This window comes from Numenius arquata, chromosome 2, assembly GCF_964106895.1.
Source record: "Numenius arquata chromosome 2, bNumArq3.hap1.1, whole genome shotgun sequence".
Taxonomy (NCBI): domain Eukaryota; kingdom Metazoa; phylum Chordata; class Aves; order Charadriiformes; family Scolopacidae; genus Numenius; species Numenius arquata.
The window spans coordinates 93,177,378-93,201,599 of NC_133577.1; the positions used below are offsets into that span (position 1 = coordinate 93,177,378).

Sequence of the window (24,222 nt, forward strand, 5' to 3'; positions counted from 1 at the left end):
TTACAAATGCTTCTTCTTTTTTATTGCCTCTGCCCTGACAGCCAAGCTCTTGGCACAGATGGTCAGGACCACAATGAGGACTCCAACCAGGAACGTAACCAGAGGCCAGAGGAAGCAGTGCAAGAGGACAGTTTCATCATGGGTGCGCTTCAGCATCACATCGTCTGGCCTGTGAACAGGAGGAACAAAAGAGGGAGAAAATACAAAGCAACTCGACATCATCAATTCATCGTAAGTGGAAAGCATCTGCCATGGAAACAGCAAAGGTGTTTTATTTGCAACAGTGTTAGAAAATTATTAAGTGGGCCATTTTGTTCACTGCTTTCATTTGCCCCTCTGTCACCAGCACTCAAAGCAGGCTGTGAGGGCTTCCCACTTGCAGTGTTTACAGGCTAACAAGTTCATTCCGATAAGAAAAAAAAATTAAAAAAAAAAAATCAGTACTTTAGGTCTTCCAGGGGTTGTGGTCATCACAAACAGCTGTGAGAGGTACAATATCACACTGTGGATTGAAAAACCACTCCAAAGAAGACATAATCCAAGGCAACAGTTATACATATCCACCTCAAATGGTATCAGACACTGTGTAATGAATTTAAAGTGCAATTAAAGCTTCCCTTTTAGCTTTGAACCCTGATGTGTCCATGGGGTTGCAGGGAGGCTCCTGACAAAGCCCTGATGCTGTGGCCTGGGTCTGGACAGAGAGCTAGTCCCTGTCCTAACTGCTGCACTGCTGGTGGCCCAGGCTAGCCCAGCCACACTGGCAGGCAGGGGTCTGCACAAAGCCTACCCCCAGGAGGACCCCCAGGGGTGCCAGAGGCTCCTGATTCAGCTTCTTCCCAGCAGAAGCTACTTCAGCAATAAGCTGTGCAGCAATAAGCTGCAAACACCAGCTGCTCAGTGGACTTGAGTATGGTCCTACAGGGACACTTTGAGGAGCCTCCCCTGAAGATCAGACCCCTGTGCCTTCACCAGCAGCATCTAACACACAGTCATTGTTGGGTCTATGGTGGATTTATGCATTTCCAAAGAGGAACAGAGGGAGAAGGAGAATAGCAAGGAAGAGGCATCTTAAGAGTCTTGGAAATTCAGCCATGCCACGTCTGAAATATCAGGTGTCCATCTGCTTCTTCCAAGTCTGGGAAGTTGGTTGGGAAATCTGATGGCAGGTTTTCCTCGGCTCTGGCTCTTTCTGCTCTCCCTGTAATTCAACAGAGCTAATAAATCAGTCTCATGGAATTTGCACTTTACTGCTGCTTTCCCACCTACAACCAGAGACATGCAGTCTGCTGGAAAACTATCTGTGAAGGAAGGAAACAGAACTTTCTCTAATTAGGAAAATATATATAGTCTTGACTCATATTGGTCCTCATTCGCATTGAACACTCCCATCCCACATTGCTTCGTCAACGCTACCCGACACTCCTTAGAGCAACAAACCTCACAGCCTAAAATCCTGGCAACCCAGGCTGGCAATCCAGCCGGGTTGTTAGGCTCTCCTAACATGGTGGCACACGGGAACAGATACCTGCACAATGACTGTGTTGTCTCTCCTCCAAAAGCTTCGTCCTGATCAGAAAGCAGCACTAAGAAAATATTCCTTGGAGGGGAAAAAAGAATAAATTCTTTTTCATTCACTGAGAAGTTAATTAATGGGGATGCCTGCAAATCTACAAGGTTTTATCCATCTTAAGGAGTAGGTGGAGCAAGACCACCAGGCTACACCTGATCTCTGATTTAATTGTACTCGCATGTGCGGTTCTCTCCCCCAGAATCGCTGTGTGGAGGTTCCTCTGCACCATGCCAGTCTGCAAGTCCCTGAGGCCAGCACCACAGTCTCTCTTTATTTGTGTAGTAAGGAGCAGAATAAGACTTTGATTATGAGCAGCTCAGTTATATAAAAGTTGAAACTCAGCAACATAGAAAATGATCAAAAGAAACCCAGGTGTATTCAGTAGTGGAACACGTGAAGTCTGCTCAACCGAAATCCTCCAGACACATAATCAGGCACATGTGGAGACCATAAATTGAATAAAATAATATTAACTTTATGGGCACAAACCTACCAGTCTATGCCATATAAATGACAGCACCTGAACAGAAAAATCCTTTCACAGGAGGTGTAGTACAGCTTCCCTTGTATTTACTGTATCATCATCTGTGAATAATAGAGTGCTAATTGGCAAAGAGGCCATAAGTAGGCAGGATTCAGTCCTCACAGCTCTCAGCTTACAAGTTTTTAAGTATTTTTTTAAAGCTGATGCTAACCAAAGAGTTCAAAAATAAGGGGCAAGCAAACAAACTAGACAATTGGATTCAGTTAAAGAAAGGAAAGTACGATTGGGGAGAACAAGATATCCTTTTGATTGAATCTTAGGTGTTTTGTAAAATATCTGTACCAAAGGTAGCAGCAATGGATACCAAACACTCATTATAGGTGTGACTGTAACTCTTGCAATTTAGTAATTTAAAAGAGTTTCCCTTTTGGAAAAGAGTCAAAGACTTACAGAGGCCTTCAAAGAAGCCTCAGGATGAGGTTTGGGTTCAGATGGATATTATTGCTATTCTTAGCTACAGCAAGAGTCCCTGTGCAATTCCTATGTGGCAGAAGGTGTCCAGGAATTCACTGTCAACTTCTCACAGCGTCTCTTCAGACAACGCATCAAGTCATGAAGAGGTGTGTGTCGTCTCCCCCCAAATATATCATTAAATGACTATTGGCACTACATTTAAGACATTAAATGCCTTTCTTTAGTCAAGGGGAGGGAGAAGCACTCCTGGAGGGTGACCTGGTACACAGGAGAGCTCAGGGACCCTCCAGGATGTAGCCTCTTGGTACTGACTCTTGGCACCAAAAAACGGTGGGACAAATCTCAGCCTTGCTCCTACTTGGTTTAATCTGTGTGGTTATTCTGGAAGAGCTACTGTGTTTTCAGCTGATCTTTATCTTATACCAAATTAACTTCCCTGTGCAGATAAGCACTGCTGGACCCCAGGACTGAATGAGAAAAACTAATAAAGGCAGACAGCACTGCTGGCAGACAGATCACACTCTCCTGGATGGCAACGTCCTGGTTATCTGCCTGTAACAACCCATGGAAACTTATCAAGATCAACTTTGGCACAGTATAATGCCATTTCTTTGTATTCATGTGATCCCCTCCATCTCTCATCAGGACCAGCTCCTCTTTCCTGTGTCTGCTGACCCAAATGGAGATGTTGCAGGACTCAGTGGAGAGCACTGGGGAGTGCTGGGTTGGCAGGAGGTGGCAGAGCACGGGAACCTGGGCTCAGCAGTGCCCAGTTGAGGAGCCCTTCCCTGTACATCCATCACTGGAGCTGACAGCAGTTATGGAAAGCTCTCTGGAAAGCAGCTTAGAGGGTGTAATGGCACAACAGCGTCCCATTGAGATGCAGCTTTTACAGCAGAGGGAAATACCTGAAGAAGGGTTATTGAAAATGTTTACTATTTTCTTTTACAATATAACTCCTTTTACCTCTGTTTTTTGGTGCTGAGATTGCAAACAACAGCAAGTAACAGCTTCCAAAGCGAAGAGGGAAAAATCAATCCTGCTGCACCCTCTTGACATGCTGCATGGGACTGGGAACCCACGGCCTTGCTGCTGTAGCCCAGGGCTAGTGCCAGCAGGGAGCCCATGCAGCCAAGCTGGCAAACACAACGCAAGAAGGACCATCCAGGCAGAGGAAAACACCCTAGGGATTTGGGGGTTCATCATGGCCCCACATGCTGCATCACACAAAGGAAGTAACTGGGCTCATCCCCTGGTTTTCACTTGCTCCTTGGAAAGAGGGGTAAGGAGGCACAAGGCGGGTGGTTTGCAAGCCAGACTTGCAAGTCCTGGCTCACCAGCCAGGGACTGTCATGGCGGGCAGTGCAAGGCAGGGCCTGGAAGGCTGTCTAGCTAAAATCCTGAAGAATAAACATGTTTCTATTTTTTCTCAGGTGATCTGTGCCAGGCTGAAAACCATAGGTATTTCATGGGACATCTGCAAGGTCCAAAACAAAAGACTGGGGAAAAAGTAGGAGGAGGTAGAGGGAGTTAGCATCAGAATTAATCAGATGAATTAAGTACAGTGAAGTCATTATTGATTAATTAACAGGCTAGCCTACAGAGGCTGGATTTCACGTCTTCCAGGCTGTTTGTTATCCTCACGTGAGCGCATCAGTTTAGGGGAAGAGCTATCCTACACCATTCTCAGGCAGAGCAGAATGGCCACCCACCACCCGGCAAGTCTCCAAAGGAACCGGGGAGGTGAGCAGAGCAGCTGTCCTCCAGCCTCAGAGCCTGCAGGGTGTTTTGGGAACATCCCTGGGACAACTCCTAAGAGATCCTGTAATGAACCCAGAAGGATAAGGAACAAAATCTGCTTGCAGAAAGCACCCAGAGCAGCAGCCAGGACTGTGGAAGCCCTGCTTAGTCCATGGGACATGCTGCTGGGTGGCTCACTGCAGCGTCCTGCTTGGGGCTGAGCTTGTTACCGGGGCGCTGCATCAGCACCCCCCTTGGGGATCAGCAAGAGCTGGATCCATCCTGCTGCCCTGATACAAAAACCTTTGGCTTTTGCTCCAAGGCTTATACAGTAATTAATAGAAGAGAGTTGCCCCACATGTTTTTGAATCAGAAATGTGCACACAGTGATACTTATCTTGCCAGGCACAGACAGAGAGCATCACCAAGAGAGCAAAGTTACTGGCAGTGAGCCATGAGGTTTATGTGGCCCATCACAGCTGCTTCTGAGCCTTGAGATAATCACGATGGCTGTGCTGTGAGACGAGAAGAGCCAGAGCTGGGCTGTGCCAGCAGGGGCAGATCCCCAGTGAAGTGCTGCACCAGGATGGAGATGACCAGGAGTTCAGAAACCAGACAGCTTGTAGGGCCTTCAGAAGAGTGAGCTTTTGGGTAGTTATCACCTGCCCATGAAATAGAAGCACACAGCAGCAGGAAAATACTGTGTCCACCTGGGAATGCTAGATACAAGCCAAAGGAGCAGAAAATTTTAGCTGAAATCTCTGGGTTCCTCCTCTAAAATAATAACTCTTGTTAGTAGCAGAAGCAAGGAAATCAGGAGCCTAGAAAGGAGTCACAGAGCTGCCATGGGAATAGCAGGAGCAGCAGAGGAGGGTATCAGGGCTGAGCAGAGGAAACAAGGGGACAATGGTGGGGGAAGGGAGAAAGATGTTTTTAACAGGCAAGCAGTAAAGAGAGGAGAGGAGAGGAGAGGAGAGGAGAGGAGAGGAGAGGAGAGGAGAGGAGAGGAGAGGAGAGGAGAGGAGAGGAGAGGAGAGGAGAGGAGAGGAGAGGAGAGGAGAGGAGAGGAGAGGAGAGGAGAGGAGAGGAGAGGAGAGGAGAGGAGAGGAGAGGAGAGGAGAGGAGAGGAGAGGAGAGGAGAGGAGAGGAGAGGAGAGGAGAGGAGAGGAGAGGAGAGGAGAGGAGAGGAGAGGAGAGGAGAGGAGAGGAGAGGAGAGGAGAGGAGAGGAGAGGAGAGGAGAGGAGAGGAGAGGAGAGGAGAGGAGAGGAGAGGAGAGGAGAGGAGAGGAGAGGAGAGGAGAGGAGAGGAGAGGAGAGGAGAGGAGAGGAGAGGAGAGGAGAGGAGAGGAGAGGAGAGGAGAGGAGAGGAGAGGAGAGGAGAGGAGAGGAGAGGAGAGGAGAGGAGAGGAGAGGAGAGGAGAGGAGAGGAGAGGAGAGGAGAGGAGAGGAGAGGAGAGGAGAGGCGGCTACACTTGTACAGCAAACAACCCCCTTCCTCGAGAAGAAAAATAGTTATCAGGACACCCGAAACATAGTAACATAACAGTTTTGGGTTTGAGTGGCAAGGTCAGCATGTATCCAAACTGCAGTTTTGACTTTTTCTCGCTACTTTTGTAGAGGTAACCTGCCTGTTTCCGGAGTCTGAAGGCTTATTGTTTGGCTTGGGAACAGAAAAGGGAAGGTCCCCCCACTCCTGGAGGAAACCTTTTCAGGACCCAGCTTTTCTGGAAGTGGCCCCAGCATCACTCCCCTGGTGCTGAGGCAGTGATGCCAAACCCAAAGGAGGGGGTAGAAAGGTGTTTCTTTTCCCTGTGAAAATCAGCAGATATAATTAAAGATACTGTCTTGTCTCTGCAAATATGGTGCATTTAATAAACCCATCTTTGCTCTGCGACTTCCATATAATACGTCACTTCAACAATGTTGTCCAGAGGGGTTGCACACATTCCCCCTAAGCTTGGTTATGGACGATCTCTTGTTTCTAGCGATGCTGCCATTCAGCTCTCCAGTAAACGCAAAGCCTCTCGAGGGGATGCACCCAAACTCTTAACTCTATTTATCAGTGCACAAAACAGTGGCAGGGGCAAAAGAGAGACCTAGTGGGACAAAAGGGGGAATATACTGAACACTTTCAAGCCCTGGTCAGTCATTGAGACCTGTTTCTGCTGTGAATGGTGATGTCCACTGTGCAACACCACCACCACTGGCCCAGCAAGCAGCCCTAGGGTGAAAGAAGAATGAACAAACTAAAAAGAAGCCCTAAAGAAGTCTCTACCTTAACTCTGAACACACACACACACACACACACACACAGCCCCACACCCCCACCCACCCACCGACCCCTTTCCCTTTCACTGAACAGACACCAGACAAGGATACAGCTATTTTGTTTTCATTGCTAACAGGTGAAACCAGTACTTATTTTTAGCATGACTTTGAGCTCAGGGCTGGAGCCTCATGGGGCTCCGACCAGGGGTAACTGGATTAGTTGTTGCATTACACAACACATCCCTGTTAGGCGCTGCCAAGCAGTTCAAACAGACACTGGATAAAGCAGGCCTCCATCAGAGCCTTCAGAGCAATTACTGAACATCACGGGAGGAACTGCAGTGCAGGGGTTACCAAAAAGTCATGTAGAGCCAAGAAGTTACAGGCACGTAAACATTTCCGCTGTCACTTATGCACCACACTGTGCAATTTACGTGACATGGCGAAAGCTGGCAGAGGCCAGGGCATGGGATAGGGAAACCTTACAAATATTTTTTTGTATTCAAACAATCTGGATTTAAAGATGTTTGCAATCTGCATACACTTATTTTCCCCACAATTATTCACATCCCTTCACTATGACAAGCACTTGTCAGCATTTTTTTCCCCTATTGTTGCAAGACACAGAGATCCTTAACTGGATGGCTGCACGCAGGGGCAGTGCTATCCTAAAAGAGAGGATAGGAAATAGCAACACCATCTTCTAGCTGGAGGGAATTAATTTAGAAAACCTTGTGAAGTACCAGAGCAAACTGAGATTTCTGTTCCACCATTTATGAATGAGCAGCCCTACTACCTGAGCACCTTTGGCTTCTGCAGATAATTATTCACAGATAAACGGCCTGCAGAGTACCCCAACACCATATGGGTGGTTGCTAATCACTAGACAGTGTTTGCTCTTCAAATCTCAGGTGGATTTGTGTACAGCACCCTGCAGCAAATACAGAGAAGTGTAAAGCTTGCCTTCGATGTGGCAAAGGAACCACAGAACTTTCTTGCCATACCGGACAAAGAGCTAAAAAGCAATAGTGTCACATAAATACTCCACCAATAAGAAATGAATTGACACTTGTTGCTCTACCTATCTCTGCATGGCATGAGACTGAAGGGTCTGAGCTGATGGAGATTTCTCTCTTTTTATTCCTGTTGTTGATGTCAGTGAGACCTGGAACACAAAGAAATAATGTGACAGGATGTCCCCCATCCTGCCCATTCCCACAGGCCTCCCACTTCAGGGCATGCAGCTGTGACCCTTGTTTGCAAGTGTTCATGACTACAGACCCCCTGGGACACTCGGTGTCAGATCCACAAGCACTGAAGCACTAGAGCTCAGTGCCTTCTCAAACCTTTGGCAACAGCCTGAGAACTTTATCTGAAATATTTTGTGCTCAGTTGGTTTCTGCTGGGCAGGGCTCCCGACAGACCTGAGTATCATCATGCCAACAGACAGGCATCTTCACCAGAGGTGCAGAAAAGCAACTTTCCCATGCAGCTTGCACCACTTGGCCCAAAGCTATCCAGAGAACCATGGGACACTACAGGTAAGTGCTTACAGGGGAAGAGCAAAACCTTGCTTTTCAGTAAAGTCCTGAGCTCCAAGCTAATCTGTGCTCTGGTTCCCTAAGACAAATGTCAGACAGCTAGTTGTGCTGGGCCTCTCTATTTACATTAACAGAGAATGAATGAAATTGCTAAGTCTGCTTCTCACTCATTTTGTATAACTTTGAACAGTACAAATGACATCACTTCTTTTCAAAGCAGCTAGTTGAAATGTGCCCCACCAGACTGGAAGGAGGTGTCACCTAACAGTGCGCTCTGCATGCAGCAATAATTCTGAGAATGATGCTGAATTAAGTTTGATGAAGAGGAGACAATGTTCATTCATAACCTAGATATTTACCTAGAATTTTATTCTGCCATTTTAAAAGAGAGAGTATTAATATTGCAAATACTACTCCACCTGAGGAACCTACCACTGTATTCTAATGTTTTATACAAAGTGACACAGAAGAGTTAGATTATCCACACAGTTAAAAAAATACTGACAGAAAATATGCACACTTCTGTTTTGAAGTGAACAGCTTTTCCCTTCAGTTTGTGGGGGTTTTTTAACGCTTCACAAGCAGTTTAGTCATCGTATCTCTAAAAGTGTACCTAAACAAGCACATTCCTCGTCAGCAAAACTTATCTCTCAAAGCTCATTCCTATCTCCAGAAGAAAATAGATGGTGTACACATTTCAGCTTAGACTATCTTCAAGTATCTCTGGCAGCGAGCCTCTCTTCTGCTGTATATAAATTGTTGTATGATCAGCAAAAAGGCGGCCATTGCATTTTGCAAGAACATTTAACAGTATAGGATACAGCAACTATAAAGAAAAAATCTTGCCTGAGTGCTGCACAATTCGTCGGTGTCAACCTACATAAATGGCAGTCCTTAGGCAGTATTACAGAATCATAGAATCTACTTGGTTGGAAGGGACCTTTGAGATCATCGAGTCCAACCAACAAAAAAAAACCAAAACAAAACAAACCACCACACACCACCAAAACCAAACCAAAACAAACACCCACAACCCCACACCACACCCACCCACAAACAGAAGCAAACCAACAGTCTCGGGCACTAGAGCATGCCCTGAAGTGCCACGTCTACACGTTTCTTAAATACCTCCAGGGATGGCGACTCCACCACCTCCCTGGGCAGGCTGTTCCAGTGCCTGACCACTCTCTCAGTAAAGTAATTCTTCCTAATATCTAATCTAAACCTCCCCTACCCCAACTTCAGACCATTTCCTCTGGTCCTGCCATTATTTACTTGGGAGAAGAGGCCAACACCCACCTCTCTACAACCTCCTTTCAGGTAGTTGTAGAGGGCAATGAGGTCTCCCCTCAGCCTCCTCCAAACTAAACATGCTCAGTTCCCTCAGCTTCTCCTCATATGACATGTTCTCTAGACCCCTCATCAGCTTGGTGGCTCTCCTCTGGACACGTTCCAGCAGCTCAATGTCCTTCCTGTAGTGAGGGGCCCAGAACTGAACACAGTACTCGAGGTGAGGCCTCACCAGCGCCGAGTACAGAGGCACCATCACTTCCCTACTCCTGCTGGCCACGCTATTCCTGATACAGGCCAGGATGCCGTTGGCTTTCTTGGCCACCTGGGCACACTGCTGGCAGATGTTAAGCTGGCTGTCCACCAACACCCCCAGGTCCTTTTCTGCCAGGCAGCTTTCCAGCCACTCTTCCCCAAGCCTGTAGCGTTGCCTGGGGTTGTTGTGACTGAAACGCAGGGCCCGGCACTTGGCCTTATTAAACCTCATTCCATTGGCCTTGGCCCATTGATTCAACCTGTCCAGGTCCCTCTGTAGAGCCTTCCGACCCTCAAGCAGATCAACACTCCCACCTAGCTTGGTGTCATCTGCAAGCCTACTGAGGGTGCACTCAATCCCCTCATCCAGATCATCAATAAAGATATTAAACAAGACTGGCCCCAAAACTGAGCCCTGAGGGACAATGTATGCATGTAGCCTCAGAAAATTTTGGTTTTGGTTCACTTACAGATGTGATGTAAGAACCAGCTCACCTAGCTCTGGACACCCACCACCTAGGAGCCTGCACCCGATCAGATCATCCTAAGCTCCTTTACAGAAGAGAAATAAACATCTCTGGGCATCTGACCGATATTAGATGTTTATTTTGGGGTAAGATAAAAGGCTCTTAATTCTCTCCACTGACTCTAAAAGCTAACTCTGACAGCATTTGTCCACACCAGCTCAGATGAATCCCAGCCATGACATCTCCTGTGGAAGATCCCATGTTCCTGACTATCCTGCTGACTCAGGCAGCAGCTGCTGCAGGTCCCAGTTCCCAGCAGCACAGGGAACTGGCAGCACCTGCCTGCCCAGAGAAGCCAAAATCATCACACGGCTCCTGGTTAGCAGACAGAAGCATTGGCACCTTGTAGACCAAGAAGGTCCCTGCCAGGTCTGATGTCACTGCACAGGGTGCCCTAAGTTTTAACCCCTGTAGACAGTGCTTCTTTCCCCAATATAAGAAACAACAAGTTTTTGCTACAGAGCATTGGTGGTTTTCCTCTGCAAAGAGTTAACCAGAGACAACAGACTGTCATCCTGGGTATGTTGACTAGGTCCTATGGTCTGTCCAGGGAGGGGACAGCAATCATAGCCATCGTAGGACAAACCTGAAGCCCCCAAGACACTCAGCGGGCCAGCAACAGGAGAGTTGGACATCTCTCTGTCTGCCACCCTGCTCCAGCTTCACAGTTCCTCCAAGATCCTAGTACACACTGGCATCCATTTTCCTCCTGTGTGTCTTAATAAACTTTAATATCATAGAATCATAGAATCGTCTAGGTTGGAAGAGACCCTTGGGATCATCGAGTCCAACCATCTACCCTACTCTACAAAGTTCTCCCCTATACCATATCCCCCAACACCACATCTAAACGTCTCTTAAACACACCCGGGGATGGTGACTCAACCACCTCCCTGGGCAGCCCATTCCAATGCCCGACCACTCTTTCTGTGAAAAATTCTTTCCTAATGTTCAGTCTAAACCTACCCTGTTGGAGCTTGAAGCCATTCCCTCTCGTTCTGTCATTAATTACCTGTGCGAAGAGACCAGCACCAGCCTCTCTACAGTGTCCTTTCAAGTAGCTGTAGAGAGTGATGAGGTCTCCCCTCAGCCTCCTCTTCCTCATACTAAACAGTCCCAGCTCCTTCAACCGCCCTTCATATGATTTGTTTTCCAGGCCCTTCACCAGCTTTGTTGCCCTCCTCTGCACTCGCTCCAGTGAGAATCAGATGCCAACACTCCCACACTGAGGTCTGAATTGTACTAGAAAGCACCAAGCTCTTTCCACTTCGGTGTCCCTCATCTGTTTAATTTCCAAGTGCTGGTGGGGTAGGACCAACTTCCTCCTTCAGTTCCCGATGTGGCAGACGTTTATTTGAGTGCTTAACTTTGCAACCCAGAACAGTCTTCCTAGCTTCACCAAAATTTCTCATGCTCATCCAATTAAGCAACTGTCATATGCCTCCAGAATTATAGTCTAAACCCCATAAAACCTTGGCTCATCCGGAAAACCTAAATATTATTTTTCCACCTCCCTGTCTACATGGGCCTATCATCCCAATCATTGCTGTTCTCCCAAGTCCTCCCAGAGAGCCTGCACACTGCCAGTAACCGTAAGTTGCTGCAGCCACACCACCTTTTATTTCCTGGCACATCATCACCAGAGACAGGCAAAAGGACTCCCTCCTGTTCCCATTTACAGAAGGAAGGAAACCACACGTCAACCTTATATACATGTAAGTCACATAAACATCAGTAGTAAAAGTAAGAATTGAGACAGAAGAGATGCTTTATGTTACAACTTTCTACTCTGCAAACGTGTCTGAAAACTGGCAGTTCTGTGGGCATTTATTTATTATGTGTATCTGATTAATTAATCCTTCATGAACACAGTTGGTTCGTATTATTTACTGGTCTCCAAGCCCCTCAAGAACACAGTGGGATTTCTCTTCCACGGAGGAAAGGAACATCAATATCCAAACCAGAAATTTTCCATCTAAGTGTTAAAAGCCAAGCTGCTTTTTGCCATAAAATGACATGTTTTAAGGGAAACTTTACTCAGAGTTTTATTTTTCTACTTGGTGATAAAAGCATGGTAAAAATGTGGTAAAAACTCTTCTCAGCTTTCTATGTAGCTTTTCATCAATGGAGTTGTCTTGCAAAGTTCTGCACTAAACTCTATGTGATAAACCACATCACTGTATGAGTGTGTGTATATACATATGCATGCATTTATATATATTTTCAAACAGAACCAACGAACAGCTGTTAAACAGATGCATAAGCACTTCTGCCTATGCAAATGTAGATTACTCACCTCAAGTGCTGGTTAAAATAGCATGTAAATGGTTGTGAACCCACTTTCTCTTTCCAGTATTTCTGCTTGTACGTGACATTCTCAGAGTTCTCCTGATCGTCTCTTGCGCAGGGAGGGATGTACGAACACTGCCAACACACGTTGCAAGACAGAGTTACTTCTGCGCTCAAGAACACAGGGTACCACTTTCTCTGCATTTTCCTGATAATACCATCGTGACTGAAATGGACAAAGAATAATAAGTACAAGGTCCAAAGGAACAAAAAAAGAAAAGTTAGCTGAACTTTACTTGAATTCCTAGTTACTCCCTGCAGGTACTGGAAAAGAATATGCTGGCATCCAGAAACAAAGTAAAGGCTTTATCATGTTTTGTTCCATTATCAAACCAACCTGCCACATAACACCTTGGGGATTTGCGTGATGAATGTAAAAATGATCATTTCATTTTGATGTATTCCTAGCCAGCTGCATGGATTGGATTTAAATTACTTCCTATTTTCAGTGAAGCACATAATCACAAATTTTGTTTAGCACCAAATAACCAAAATATTCCAGCGAGCTTTCCCAGATGATGGGATATCCGATACCTGGCTGATATCCCTTGGCAAAAGACAAGTATTTGTCTGCTGTTACAACACAGAGAAACAAGCACAGAAGGTTCAAAGCCCCACTTCAGCAGAAAGGTTCAGCATCTGCTTCTGCTCTATAGAAGTCAACAAGAGTTGAGCGTGCAGCTGAGCTATCTGCACATCTCACCCTCAGACATCTGCTTCAAAGCCCAAACTGATCAAGGGAAGTTCCTCCCCCAGCTCGGCGTGCTTGGGACTGGGCTTTCAGAGACTCCATTCGGGGTCACACACAATGCACCTAACTTTGTTCCAAGTCTCGTCTTTGACACACCACCCTTCCCTCCCAGCCACAGGGAGCTAAACAATATAAAACAAATAGTCCACTGAATCCGATGTCAGGAGTATCAGGATCTCAGTGTTCAAGCACAATCCCTCCTGTTGTTACCAGGCATCCACACGGGAGACCATTACAGGAGATGCTGAACCAAACTGAGTAACACAGCTTAGCTGATCCTTGGATAACATAAAGGCTTTTCACCCGGGAGGACTTATGGACTGCAAGGCTCAAGGTGCACACAGAGATTTTTAATTCCTTTAAAATTGGGAGCTGCAAGTAGAAAAATGCCTCTGTGAAGGTAGCTAAAAATGCCTCTGTGAAGGTAGCTAAAAAGCCTTGTACTTAGGTAGGATGAGGAAGCAGGAGTGCAGGGTGTGGGAAGCCCCTAAGGGGATCCCCACATACGATCACAACATGAGTTTCTTTACAGTACCCTGAAAGCAATAACAACAAGGAGAGAGATACCTTCTCTAACCTGAAAATAAAGATCACCATGACTCACTGTGCCTAGTGAGTGCTTCCTCTCCCTCTCCATCTGGTGAGGTTTCAAAGGGGCCTTCTGTGCCCCCAGCTGCATGCTATACTCAATCTGTACAGACCTACAAATCCATCTCCACCATACAACAGCTTGAATTTTGCCATTCCAGGGGGATAGGAGAAATCTCAGGATTTTATTGGCCTGATCATGCTAAACTTGACCACTTCTGTCAGCAGTTAACAATTGCTGCCAGTAGCTTCCATGCTTCAGACTGGAAGAATCTGCAAGGTCTTGCTTGTTGCTTCCAAGCCAAAAATTGCCTTTTTCACATGGGCCCACATCTGGTGCTGCCACAGCACAGAGCTCCCTTTAGATCCCTGTTCAGATGACCTTAAACAAGGATTGTCCCACTGCTGATGACAAAGGACAGGAACGAGCAGAAACACCACTCTTCTTCAGAAACCAGAACAGACGATTTATCACAGAGTTATTTCCATCTTAGATAATATTCCTTAGCCAGCAATGTTTTTGGTTTGGTTGTGTACTTTGGACACACCAACCACACTCCTCTTTCCTCCACCTTCTTAGTGCACAAACACATCTGTTCAGCAGCTGGATGGAGTCAGCAGATTTGGCACAAAGACACCCAAGAACAACGTTGGCTCTGCTCTGTTCCCCTGACAGCCACCAATGTGCCACACCATCCCACCTGGTCCCCTCCTGGTGCTCCCTGCTTGGCCCAGAATCCAGCATTCCTAACTGTCTCCACTTACAGTGTTTTTCTTCATGAAGCCTTTCAGATCCTGCTGTGGAAATGGTACCATATACCACCAGTTTTACACTCACTGCCTACGTCTGACTGTAATCTGCCTTTGCTCTTCCCCAAGGCCTCAACTTTTAGGTACGCTCTTGCTATACAGGGATACAAGAGAGTAGAAGTAAACAGGCTTTACTCAGAATCCCCCAAACCAACCATTATTTAGCCAGCACACTATGAAAGTGTGACCACCCAACCACTGCTCTGCTGACCAAACTTTCTCCAGATCCTTTCAAGACCTTCCACCTTCCCAAGAGATTACATGAATCCTTCAAAAAATTCACAACCTGGTAAACCATTTTTTATTCCCATCCTGAGTTTCAGGCTTAGAAACAACTGCAGATCTCTTTTCCCAAGAGATGTCCATCTGAATGGAAAAGTAGCAATCTGTACCATTCTCCAAGGACAGGTCCATCACAGAAGACTTCACAACTTTTGAGATCAGTCCCTACGCTTTTAGCTCAAAATAAGCCATTAAAAATTGAGATTTTTAGGGCAGGGATTTTGCTTGGTTTGGAAGATGTGAAGGGCCCCACAGACAGCTTCCCCAATCAACATGTTCCTCTTCCCCCATGCTAAGACAAGACAGTGTACAGGAGAATTGCCAGTACCTATGGGAGCAACACCTGAAGTTGGGGACAACAGTGAATATGCTCTCTGTAACTCTCACTACACACCACTCTTTGCATAAGTAATCCCAACGACAGCTGACAGAAAATATGCTGGATTCATTTCCATCTTTTCATGTGGAAAACACAAAGGAGACCCACAGGAGCTTGCCATAAATCTATGGGACCTCATTGCTTGAGCCTGTCAAGAATTAACAGTCTTGAAGACAGGAGTGGTCCCTGCCCAAGGCAAAATCATCATCATATGAATCCCAAGGGTCACCCTGAAACATCTCCTCAACGTGATGAAGGCCTTGAGCCACGGTGAATACCCAAGGTCCAACTCCAGTGTGGACTTATCACCTGCTGTGCAAACACCAGAGCTTGACTGCCTCCCCAGGATGCCAGCACAGTTCCCACCAACTTGATGCTCATTTTGGCCCCTTCTGATTCACCTAGGTGCTGGATCTCTCTTTTTTCAGCCTCCCAGGCACACTTCCTGGGGACTTTGCTTGATCAGCTGTATCGCCCTCCAAAGCACAATCAGTACACGGATAAAAGGGAATCATAACCTGGCAACTTTCACTGCTGTGAGTTGGTGGATGAACCTGAAACGACCTCCCCCTTTGGCAACTGGCAGTTTCTGAAAGGTTAATTCTGCACTCCTCCCCCACAAGACACAGCATGAAATCCTGCCATCAAAACATAAACAAATATCAAATGTTTGAGGGTTAGCTAGGATGCCTTGTGCTCAATCACAGCTTGTGCAGCAACATCCATTTTCAGTGGAAGTGTCCCACTCTATATTTCCTAGGTATTTTTTCCTTAAACAAGTTATAATGAAGTTGGAGAACAGCACTTAATATTAGACACTCAGAATAAATGTGATGGAGCAGAGGGCTTTTCAGCGGATCTATTGATACTCGGTGCCATAATCGCACCTCCTACGCTATGTCATAGCAACGATAAAATTATTATGTAATTCAAATATAGTCTCAATTACACAGCTCAACATCAGTATCAGGCTAATAATATTCCCCCTTCAATCAAAGCCAGTGTTTGGATCGACGACTCAGGATTCAATTCAGTAAAAATGTCAGCAAGCAGCTAATACACGTTTCCACCAAGGTTTGTAAGGTTTGTATCGGTGTTTGCTGCTGGATTCTCACCCTCCATTGTCTCTTCAGATGCCTGGGAAGATTCCTGCTCCCTCTGAACACTTCATCAGAGCAGATATTCTTCCATCTCACAGAGGAAGGACAGCAGCGTGAACTCTTGACCATGGCTTAGATTTCAGGTTGCGTTCAGGTTGTGGTCAATGGTTCAATGTCCAATTGGCGGCCAGTGACGAGTGGAGTTCCTCAGGGGTCGGTACTGGGACCAGTGCTGTTCAACATCTTTGTCAGAGACATGGACAGTGGGATAGAGTGCAACCTCAGCAAGTTTGCCGACAACACCAAGCTCGGTGGCATGATCAACACGCTGGAGGGAAGGGATGCCATCCAGAGGGACCTGGGCAGGCTTGAGAGGTGGGCTCGTGCAAATCGCATGAAGTTCAACCAGGCCAAGTGCAGGGTCCTGCACCTGGGACATGGCAATCCCAGGCACAAATACAGGTTGGGCGGAGAATGGCTAGAGAGCAGCCCTGAGGAGAAGGACTTGGGGTGTTGGTGGATGAGAAGCTCAACATGAGCTGGCAGTGTGCAATGGCAGCCCAGAAAGCCAACCGCATCCTGGGCTGCATCAAGAGAAGTGTGGCCAGCAGGTCGCAGGAGGTGATTCTACCCCTCTACTATGCGCTCATGAGACCCCACCTGGAATACCATGTCCAGCTTTGGAGTCCTCAACACAGGAAGGACATGGACCTGTTGGAACGGGTCCAGCAGAGGGCCACGAAGATGATCAGAGGGATGGAGCACCTCTCCTATGAAGACAGACTGAGAGAGCTGGGGTTGTTCAGCCTGGAGAAGAGAAGGCTCCGGGGAGGCCTCATAGCAGCCTTCCAATATCTGAAGGGAGCCTACAGGAGAGCCGGAGAGGGACTCTTTGTCAGGAAATGTAGTGACAGGACAAGGGGTAATGGTTTTAAATTGGAAGAGGGGAGATTTAGATTAGATATTAGGAGGAAATTCTTTGCTGCGAGGATGGTGAAGCACTGGAACAGGTTGCCCAGGGAAGTTGTGGATGCCCCACCCCTGGAAGTGTTTAAGGCCAGGCTGGATGGGGCTTTGAGCAACCTGCTCTAGTGGAGGTGTCCCTGCCCATGGCAGGGGGGTTGGAACCAGATGATCTTTAAGGTCCCTTCCAACTCTAACCATTCTATGATTCTATGATTCATGCTTTTCAAAGACGAATTCCTGCCTAATCCAGTCACATTTTTATGAACAAGAAGCCAAACTTGGTAGGCTCTGAGGCAAGCTGACTTAAGCCTGGAAGACACTGTCTACAAGACGAGACTAAGGAAATCTCAAATGCAAACAGACGTAAGGGCCCAAAGTAGAAGTGACTCAGCCCACCAGAAGAAAAAACAATGGCACTAAGAAGTCAGTCTCCAGTCTCAGTCTCCAAGCAACTTGTCAAGGACCATCCTCCTGGCTTCTGGTGACACAGCACATACTGTTTGCTTGGCACGGCAGCGAGACCCATATGGTGTGCTGTGCAGGTTGGGATGCTTGCGATGAAAGGAAAGGAGGTTCTAGATAAGTATCATTGCAAAAGTATAAAGCACCATTAAAGCCAACAATTGCTGACTTCTGATCTCCAAGTGTATTACATTTGTTTGGCAAGGTTTTGGTAGCTGGGGGGTCTACAGGGATGGCTTCTGTGAGAAGTTGCTAGAAGATGTCCCATGTCAAACATGGGACATCCCCATGTTGAACAGAGCCAATGCCAACCAGCTCCAGGAGGGACCCATTGCTGGCCAAAGCTGAGCCCATCAGCAATGGTGGTAGAGCTTCTGGGGTAACATATTGAAGAAGGGGAAAAAGTTGCTGTGACACAGCAGCTGGAGAAGACGAATGAGAATATGTGAGAGAAACGACCCTGCAGACACCAAGGTCAGTGAAGAAAGAGGGGCAGGAGGTGCTCCAGGCACCAGAGCAGAGATTCCCCTGCAGCCCATGGTGAAGACCATGGTGAGGCAGGTTGTCCACCTGCAGCCCATGGAGGACCCCACACTGGAGCAGGTGGATGCCCGAAGGAGGCTGTGACCCTGTGAGAAGCCTGTGCTGGAGCAGGCTCCTGGCAGAACCTGTGGTCCCATGGAGAGAGGAACCCACACTGGAGCAGGTTTGTTGGCAGGACTTGTGACCCTGTAGGGGAGCCATGCCGGGGCAGTTTGTTCCTGAAGGACTGCACCCCATGGAAGGGACCCACACTAGAGCAGTTTGTGAAGAACTGCAGCCTGTGGGAAGGACTCACGTTGGAGAAGTTCATGGAGGACTGTCTCCTGTGGGAGGGACCCCACGGTGGAGCAGGGGAAGAGTGTGAGAAGAAAGGAGCAGTTGAGACAACATGTGATGAACTGACTGCAATCTGCATTCCCTGTCCCCCTGCATTTCTCAGAGAGAGGAGGTAGAGAATTCAGGAGTGAAGTTGAGCCCAGGAAGAAGGGAGGGGTGGGGGGAAGGTGCTTTAAGGTTTAGTTTTATTTCTCATTATCCTTCTCTGACTTGATTGGCAATAGATTAAATTAATTTCCCCAAGCTGAGTCTGGTTTGCCCGTGATGGTAATTGCTGAGTGATCTCCCTGTCCTTATCTCAACACACAAGCCTTTCATTGTATTTTCTCTCCCCTGCCCAGCTGAGGAGGGGGAGTGACAGAGCAGCTTTGGTGGGCACCTGGCATCCACCCAGGGTCAACCCACCACATCAAGCAATGTATGAGCATCTCCAAACTTTGTGTGTGAGCATCTCCACACAGTAGTGGGTTGTCTTCATGGCCTGGAAGGGAGGAAGCACTGTCACAACCATCCCACTGTGGCAGGAGATAAGTGGGGGGACTCTCTCCATTAGAACAAAAAAGTGCCCCCCTTCCAGCTGACTGTACTGAGGGAGCTGGAGCTGAGAATCACATCTGGTTTTCACCTGCGTCCGTCAACACAGACAAACCCACCAGGAGTGACCAAACCCACAACCTCCCACAGGGGCTCGAGGCAGCAAGGTGTGCCCCAGGTGAGATGGGAGGGCAGTGGGGTCTATCTGCAGCACCTGGGGCTACTTCCAGTGAAATCACTAGACAGCCTCTGCAGAGTTTGCCCGTCATGGGCACCAGCCTGAACAACAGATGTGATGCTTCACCAGATGCACCAGACCATCCCAAAATTATTGTAGGGTTGGGTATTTAACCTCCTCTGTCGTGGGTCATATTTAAGAGGGTCCAAAACCCAAAACCAATTGTACTTACAAGTGCAGAGAAGAGATAGCTGTACGTCACCTCATCAGGCTGAGCAGTTATGGAAGGAAGCACGACAGGAGCACGCACAGACAAGGAGCAGCAACTGGCTGCTCTGCTCCCCTGCCTGGAGATGGGGACAGGGGCAACTGAAACCTGCTGCACAGCTGCTAACATCAGGCTCACCAGTCACTCCACTGAAAGTTTCTTCACCAAAAGAGAGGGCAAGTTCTTCTGGCCCTACACATAACTTTAAGCACAGAAAGGGAAAAGTCTAAAAAGCCATAAAGCAGATCTTTTTAGCAGCTGACGTGCTCCTCTCGCATTTTTACCCAACCAAACCTATAGCCTGATCCGCGTGATGGCTGTATGCGCCGCCGACGCACTCGATGGCCAGAACGATAGCGACAAATTGACTTGGGAATTAATCCCCCTTAAGCCTTATCTCAGAGATTATTATTCCTATCAAGGCATCTGAAGAAAGGCTACCATCCCTCTGCTGAAATTTCTTCCTCTGATACAACAATTAAAGAAAAAAAAAAAGAAATCCACAAATCATTCAGAATGAACAAATGAACACAAATATCATCATGCCCAGTGCTTTATATGTACATTTCTAGATTAACTCTGACCCAGCTATATAATCTTTTAAGAGCTAAAATGAATCCTGGGCTGTACAATGATGTGATTATCTTAGGAAACACAAGAGGAAAAAAAAAAAAAATTTCTTTTTTGTGCAGCTAGACCACACTAGAACAGATTTGTAGCTGCCGATATGTTTATATGCCAGCCCACTCTACTACAGAAAGTAGAATATTTTTAGTCCAATACACTGGGGATTTTTGGGGTAGAGTGAAACTGCCAACTGACTCAGTATTGTTTCACGGTGTAAGGAGCCTGAACTATACCTTTTCTGTACTATTGATTTACCAGGAAGAATTTCTATCCCACACAGAGAAGCGGCTTGACAGAACATAAAATTTTAAGACCATTCAAAACAAAATTATTCCTTTTATTTCCCCTTTCTAGTTAGGTGGCACTAATTAGCCTGTCGTATGTCTAATTGCATGACCGCAAGCAAGCATGCTGCGAGAAGGCAGTGGAAACAAGAAGGGTTAAACAGCTCCCAAAGTGTTCATTCATAAATACATACTGGATCCTAAGCATTAAATCCAGCAGATTCTTACTCTGTTGCTATGACTAACCTATTTCAGCATAAAATCCTGAAAGCTTTTAAAGACAGTGATACTTTAGTACAAAAATTAAAAGGAGAGTATAACCGTTCAGCTCCACACACGTTGAACTAGAGGAGAAAGAGAAAACCAAAGTGACGGCTATACATACTTCATTAAAACATACTTAGAATCATAGAATTGTCTAGGTTGGAAGGGATCTTTAAGATCATCTAGTCCAACCACCAACCTAAATTTGATAAAAAACCCCATCACTAAACCATGTCACTAAGCACTATGAGACCTAAACAACTTTTCTTCTTATTTTGTGTTGGTTTTACATAAGCTTCTTAAGGTAAGGAAAATAATTGGAGTGCATTTTTTTTCTGTTGTTTTCCGTTTAGTTGAATTCAATTACTACCAGAGAATGCAGCTATATAAAAAAAATAAAAAAATTAAAAAAAAAAAATCCCATCCTTTCTGCTTGGTCTCATCTGGTAAATCAGATTCAGTCATCAGCAATCAATATCCCAGGGTAAACAGCCCACACCTAGAGATGCAAGGTGCAAGCTAGAGAAAACAGATTATATTTGCAAGAGCATGCAAGTCCAACGCGCTGTCAGCACACAGCCCTGTGTTTCCTTATTAATTACTAAATAAAAATAGGCTTCTGAGTGATGTTTGCGAGGATTGCTGCTAAAACTCTGGGTGCCTCCCTGCAGAAATTGCAATCCAGCCCCTGGGCAGGTGCAGTCCTCCACTTCCCACCAGACCTCTAGAAAGGCAGGAGAAGAGAGGATCAAGAAGTAAAAAACAAAAAAAACCCCACTCAAACTACTCAGAGAGATGTTGCAGTTGAAAGCCTCTGCTGAAACTGAGGATGCTGCAAAAGTTGCTGAGTCCAGGTGTGCTGGTGGCACATCTCACCACCCACCACCCAGCTCCCACCTCCCATCCCTGCTGGAGATGGGCAAAACGGGGCAGTCGGGCGGTGCTCAGGGACAGCCACACTGCACCCTCTGCAGCAACACAGCATCTTCACCCTACCGCCAACGGGCATTTCACCAACTACACCCAACTCGCCTGAAGATAGAGAGAGGTTTAGAGAAGCACCGGTGCTCGGACAGCTGGGTGGTGATGGCACACCTCTCTGTAACCACAGCCCTCTCTGTGGGGACCCTGGCAGCAGCACCCCCAGGGAAAGGCGAGGTTTGCAAAGCTCTCTCACAGGCCGTTTCACTTGCTTTGCTATCAGGCACCATCCAGCACCGCAGCTTCATCGCTATCGCTTCTGAGCAGTGCCGACAATTTAATCCAAATCCTGCCAGATTTATCATCCTGCTTCTTGCTTTGCTGGTTTTTGCCCCCATCACCCTTTCGAGCCCAGAAACTGCCAAGGGAGAAAAAAAAGCAACCCCTAGACCCTGAGCTTGCAACTTAATGCACTTTCCAAGGGACTGCTCCACACTGGCGTAACAATGACTGCGGAGATGGATGTGAGGCTGCACATCCCAAATTGGGCATGCGAGTTTGCTCCCCAGCACCTGCACGCAAAACCTTGCATCATGCTTAGCATGACCCTTAGCGCTGAGCTACATCCACATAACCGTTGAATCAAAGACCTGAAATTTGCTTCTCCTATACACTCCCAATTTCAGGTTCTTTCGGGGAGAAGGAGGAGGATTCTGCCACATTTTTTATTTTCTGGAAACTACTGAACAAAATCTTCACTCAGGCAGCACGCTGGCAAGCTGGTCTTTACTCAGCTTGAGAAGAAAAAGGAGAAAGCAGAACAAGTGCCTTTAAAGAAAGAAAAAGCACGAATCACAGGTTGCCTTCAGGCTATCCTAGTTGGCTGGAAAATGCAACTTTAAAGATAGTTCTGTAAGGTCCGTTTTCATCTGGGTGATGGAGAAGTTTCAGAATCAAAAGAGCACAGAGAAAACTTCCGTTTCGGTGCAGCCCTCTCCCCAGCGCCCCAGCAGCAGCGGCTCCGTTAAAATTTCTCCTTGCACTTTGGGGAGCTGCTTTGGGAAGCCCCTCACCCTCCGGGACACGCAGCGCAACAGCATCGGTCACCGCTCGGGCAGATAGACCTCCTCGCAGGCAACAGGAGTTTCTCCCCGGCTTCCCACCGGCGTCCCGGGGCTGCCGGGGGGGAGACCGGGGACCGGTGACTAGGCACCAGCAGCGGGGCTGCCCGGGGGGTGCGCTGGGGCAAGACCGCTCCGGTAGGAAAGATAATCTGGGGCTGATCAGGGCAAAAAAAAAAATAAAATCTATATATTTATATAGTGTGTGTGTGTGTGTGTAGTGTTATATTACACTATATTATATAGCATGGTGTAGTACTATACTATATATAGTGTGTATATATACATACACTGTATATATACACACCCCACGTATAGTATTTTTATCTATGCTATATATATACCTTTTGCTGAGTAACAGCACAGGGGATTGCGGAGGGATGCTCCGCAACTTCATTCTTCCCCCCCCCCAGCAGAGAAAATCCCGCACCCGGACGGAGAGCAGTTGCAGGGGACCCGGACCCCAAAGAAGGGCAGCGCGGGGGGTGGGGGGTGAAAGGGCACCCGGCACCGCGGCGAGGGGGCAGGATCCGCCCTGCGGGTCCCACCCCACCCTGCCCCGCATCTTGGGAGCGCGGGTCTCACCTTGGGGTTGGTGCGGAGCTGCCGCTCGTCCTCATGGAGCAGAGCAGGGACGGAGGAGCGGGAGGTGCGGACCAGGACCTGGAGGCAGGGGTAGCGGGCGGTGCCCCGGCAGGCAGCCCCGCAGGAGAAGGTGCAGGCGAAGCGTTCCCCCAGCTGCCGCACCGCCAGCACCGTGCAGTTGGCGGAGCCGCCGCCGCCCCGCTCCTGCAGCGCCGGGCGAAGCCAGCAACAACCCAAACCCAACAGGGAGAGCAAACCGGCGGCGATGAGGAGGAAACCCAGCCGCATGCTTTTGTCCTCCGCCTCCGTGTACTCGTAAGCCGCCCGGCTCCTCGCCATCGCCCGGCCGCCGCTGGCATCCGCCGCCGGGCAGCCGCTGCCATCGGCTAAAGCTCCCGCCGCTCCCCGCCTCCCTCCCCGCCTCCTTCGGGCTTGAGGGAGCCCACGGGGGAGGGGATGTGCGCGTGTATCCAGAAAAAAAAAAAAAAAAAAATTAGATAAATAAATAAAACGCAAACGTAAACCCCGTTGACCTAATTTAAGCCCCTCCGGGGGTGGAAGGGACAGCTTGCAACGGGATTATCTGGCCCGGGAGATTTGCTGGTGCGGATTAATACCGGGTACTGGGCAAGGTGCAATATATAGAGGGGCGTTGTGGCCCCCCACTCACCCACACCCCTCTAAGCCAGCATCCTCATCACGACGGGGTAGCAACCCTGCAG

At 47.6% G+C, this 24,222-nt stretch overlaps 1 protein-coding gene across 1 annotated transcript; it reads right to left on the bottom strand.

The window, feature by feature from the left end:
* On the bottom strand, positions 1 to 23,839 carry KCNMB4 (potassium calcium-activated channel subfamily M regulatory beta subunit 4). The gene is made up of 3 exons (XM_074165284.1): positions 23,501 to 23,839; positions 12,449 to 12,576; positions 1 to 169 (listed from the first exon to the last, which is right to left on the bottom strand). The coding sequence occupies exons 1-3, from the start codon at positions 23,837 to 23,839 to the stop codon at positions 1 to 3; spliced, it is 636 nt and encodes a 211-aa protein (XP_074021385.1).
* Between the last annotated feature and the right edge of the window lie 383 nt (positions 23,840 to 24,222).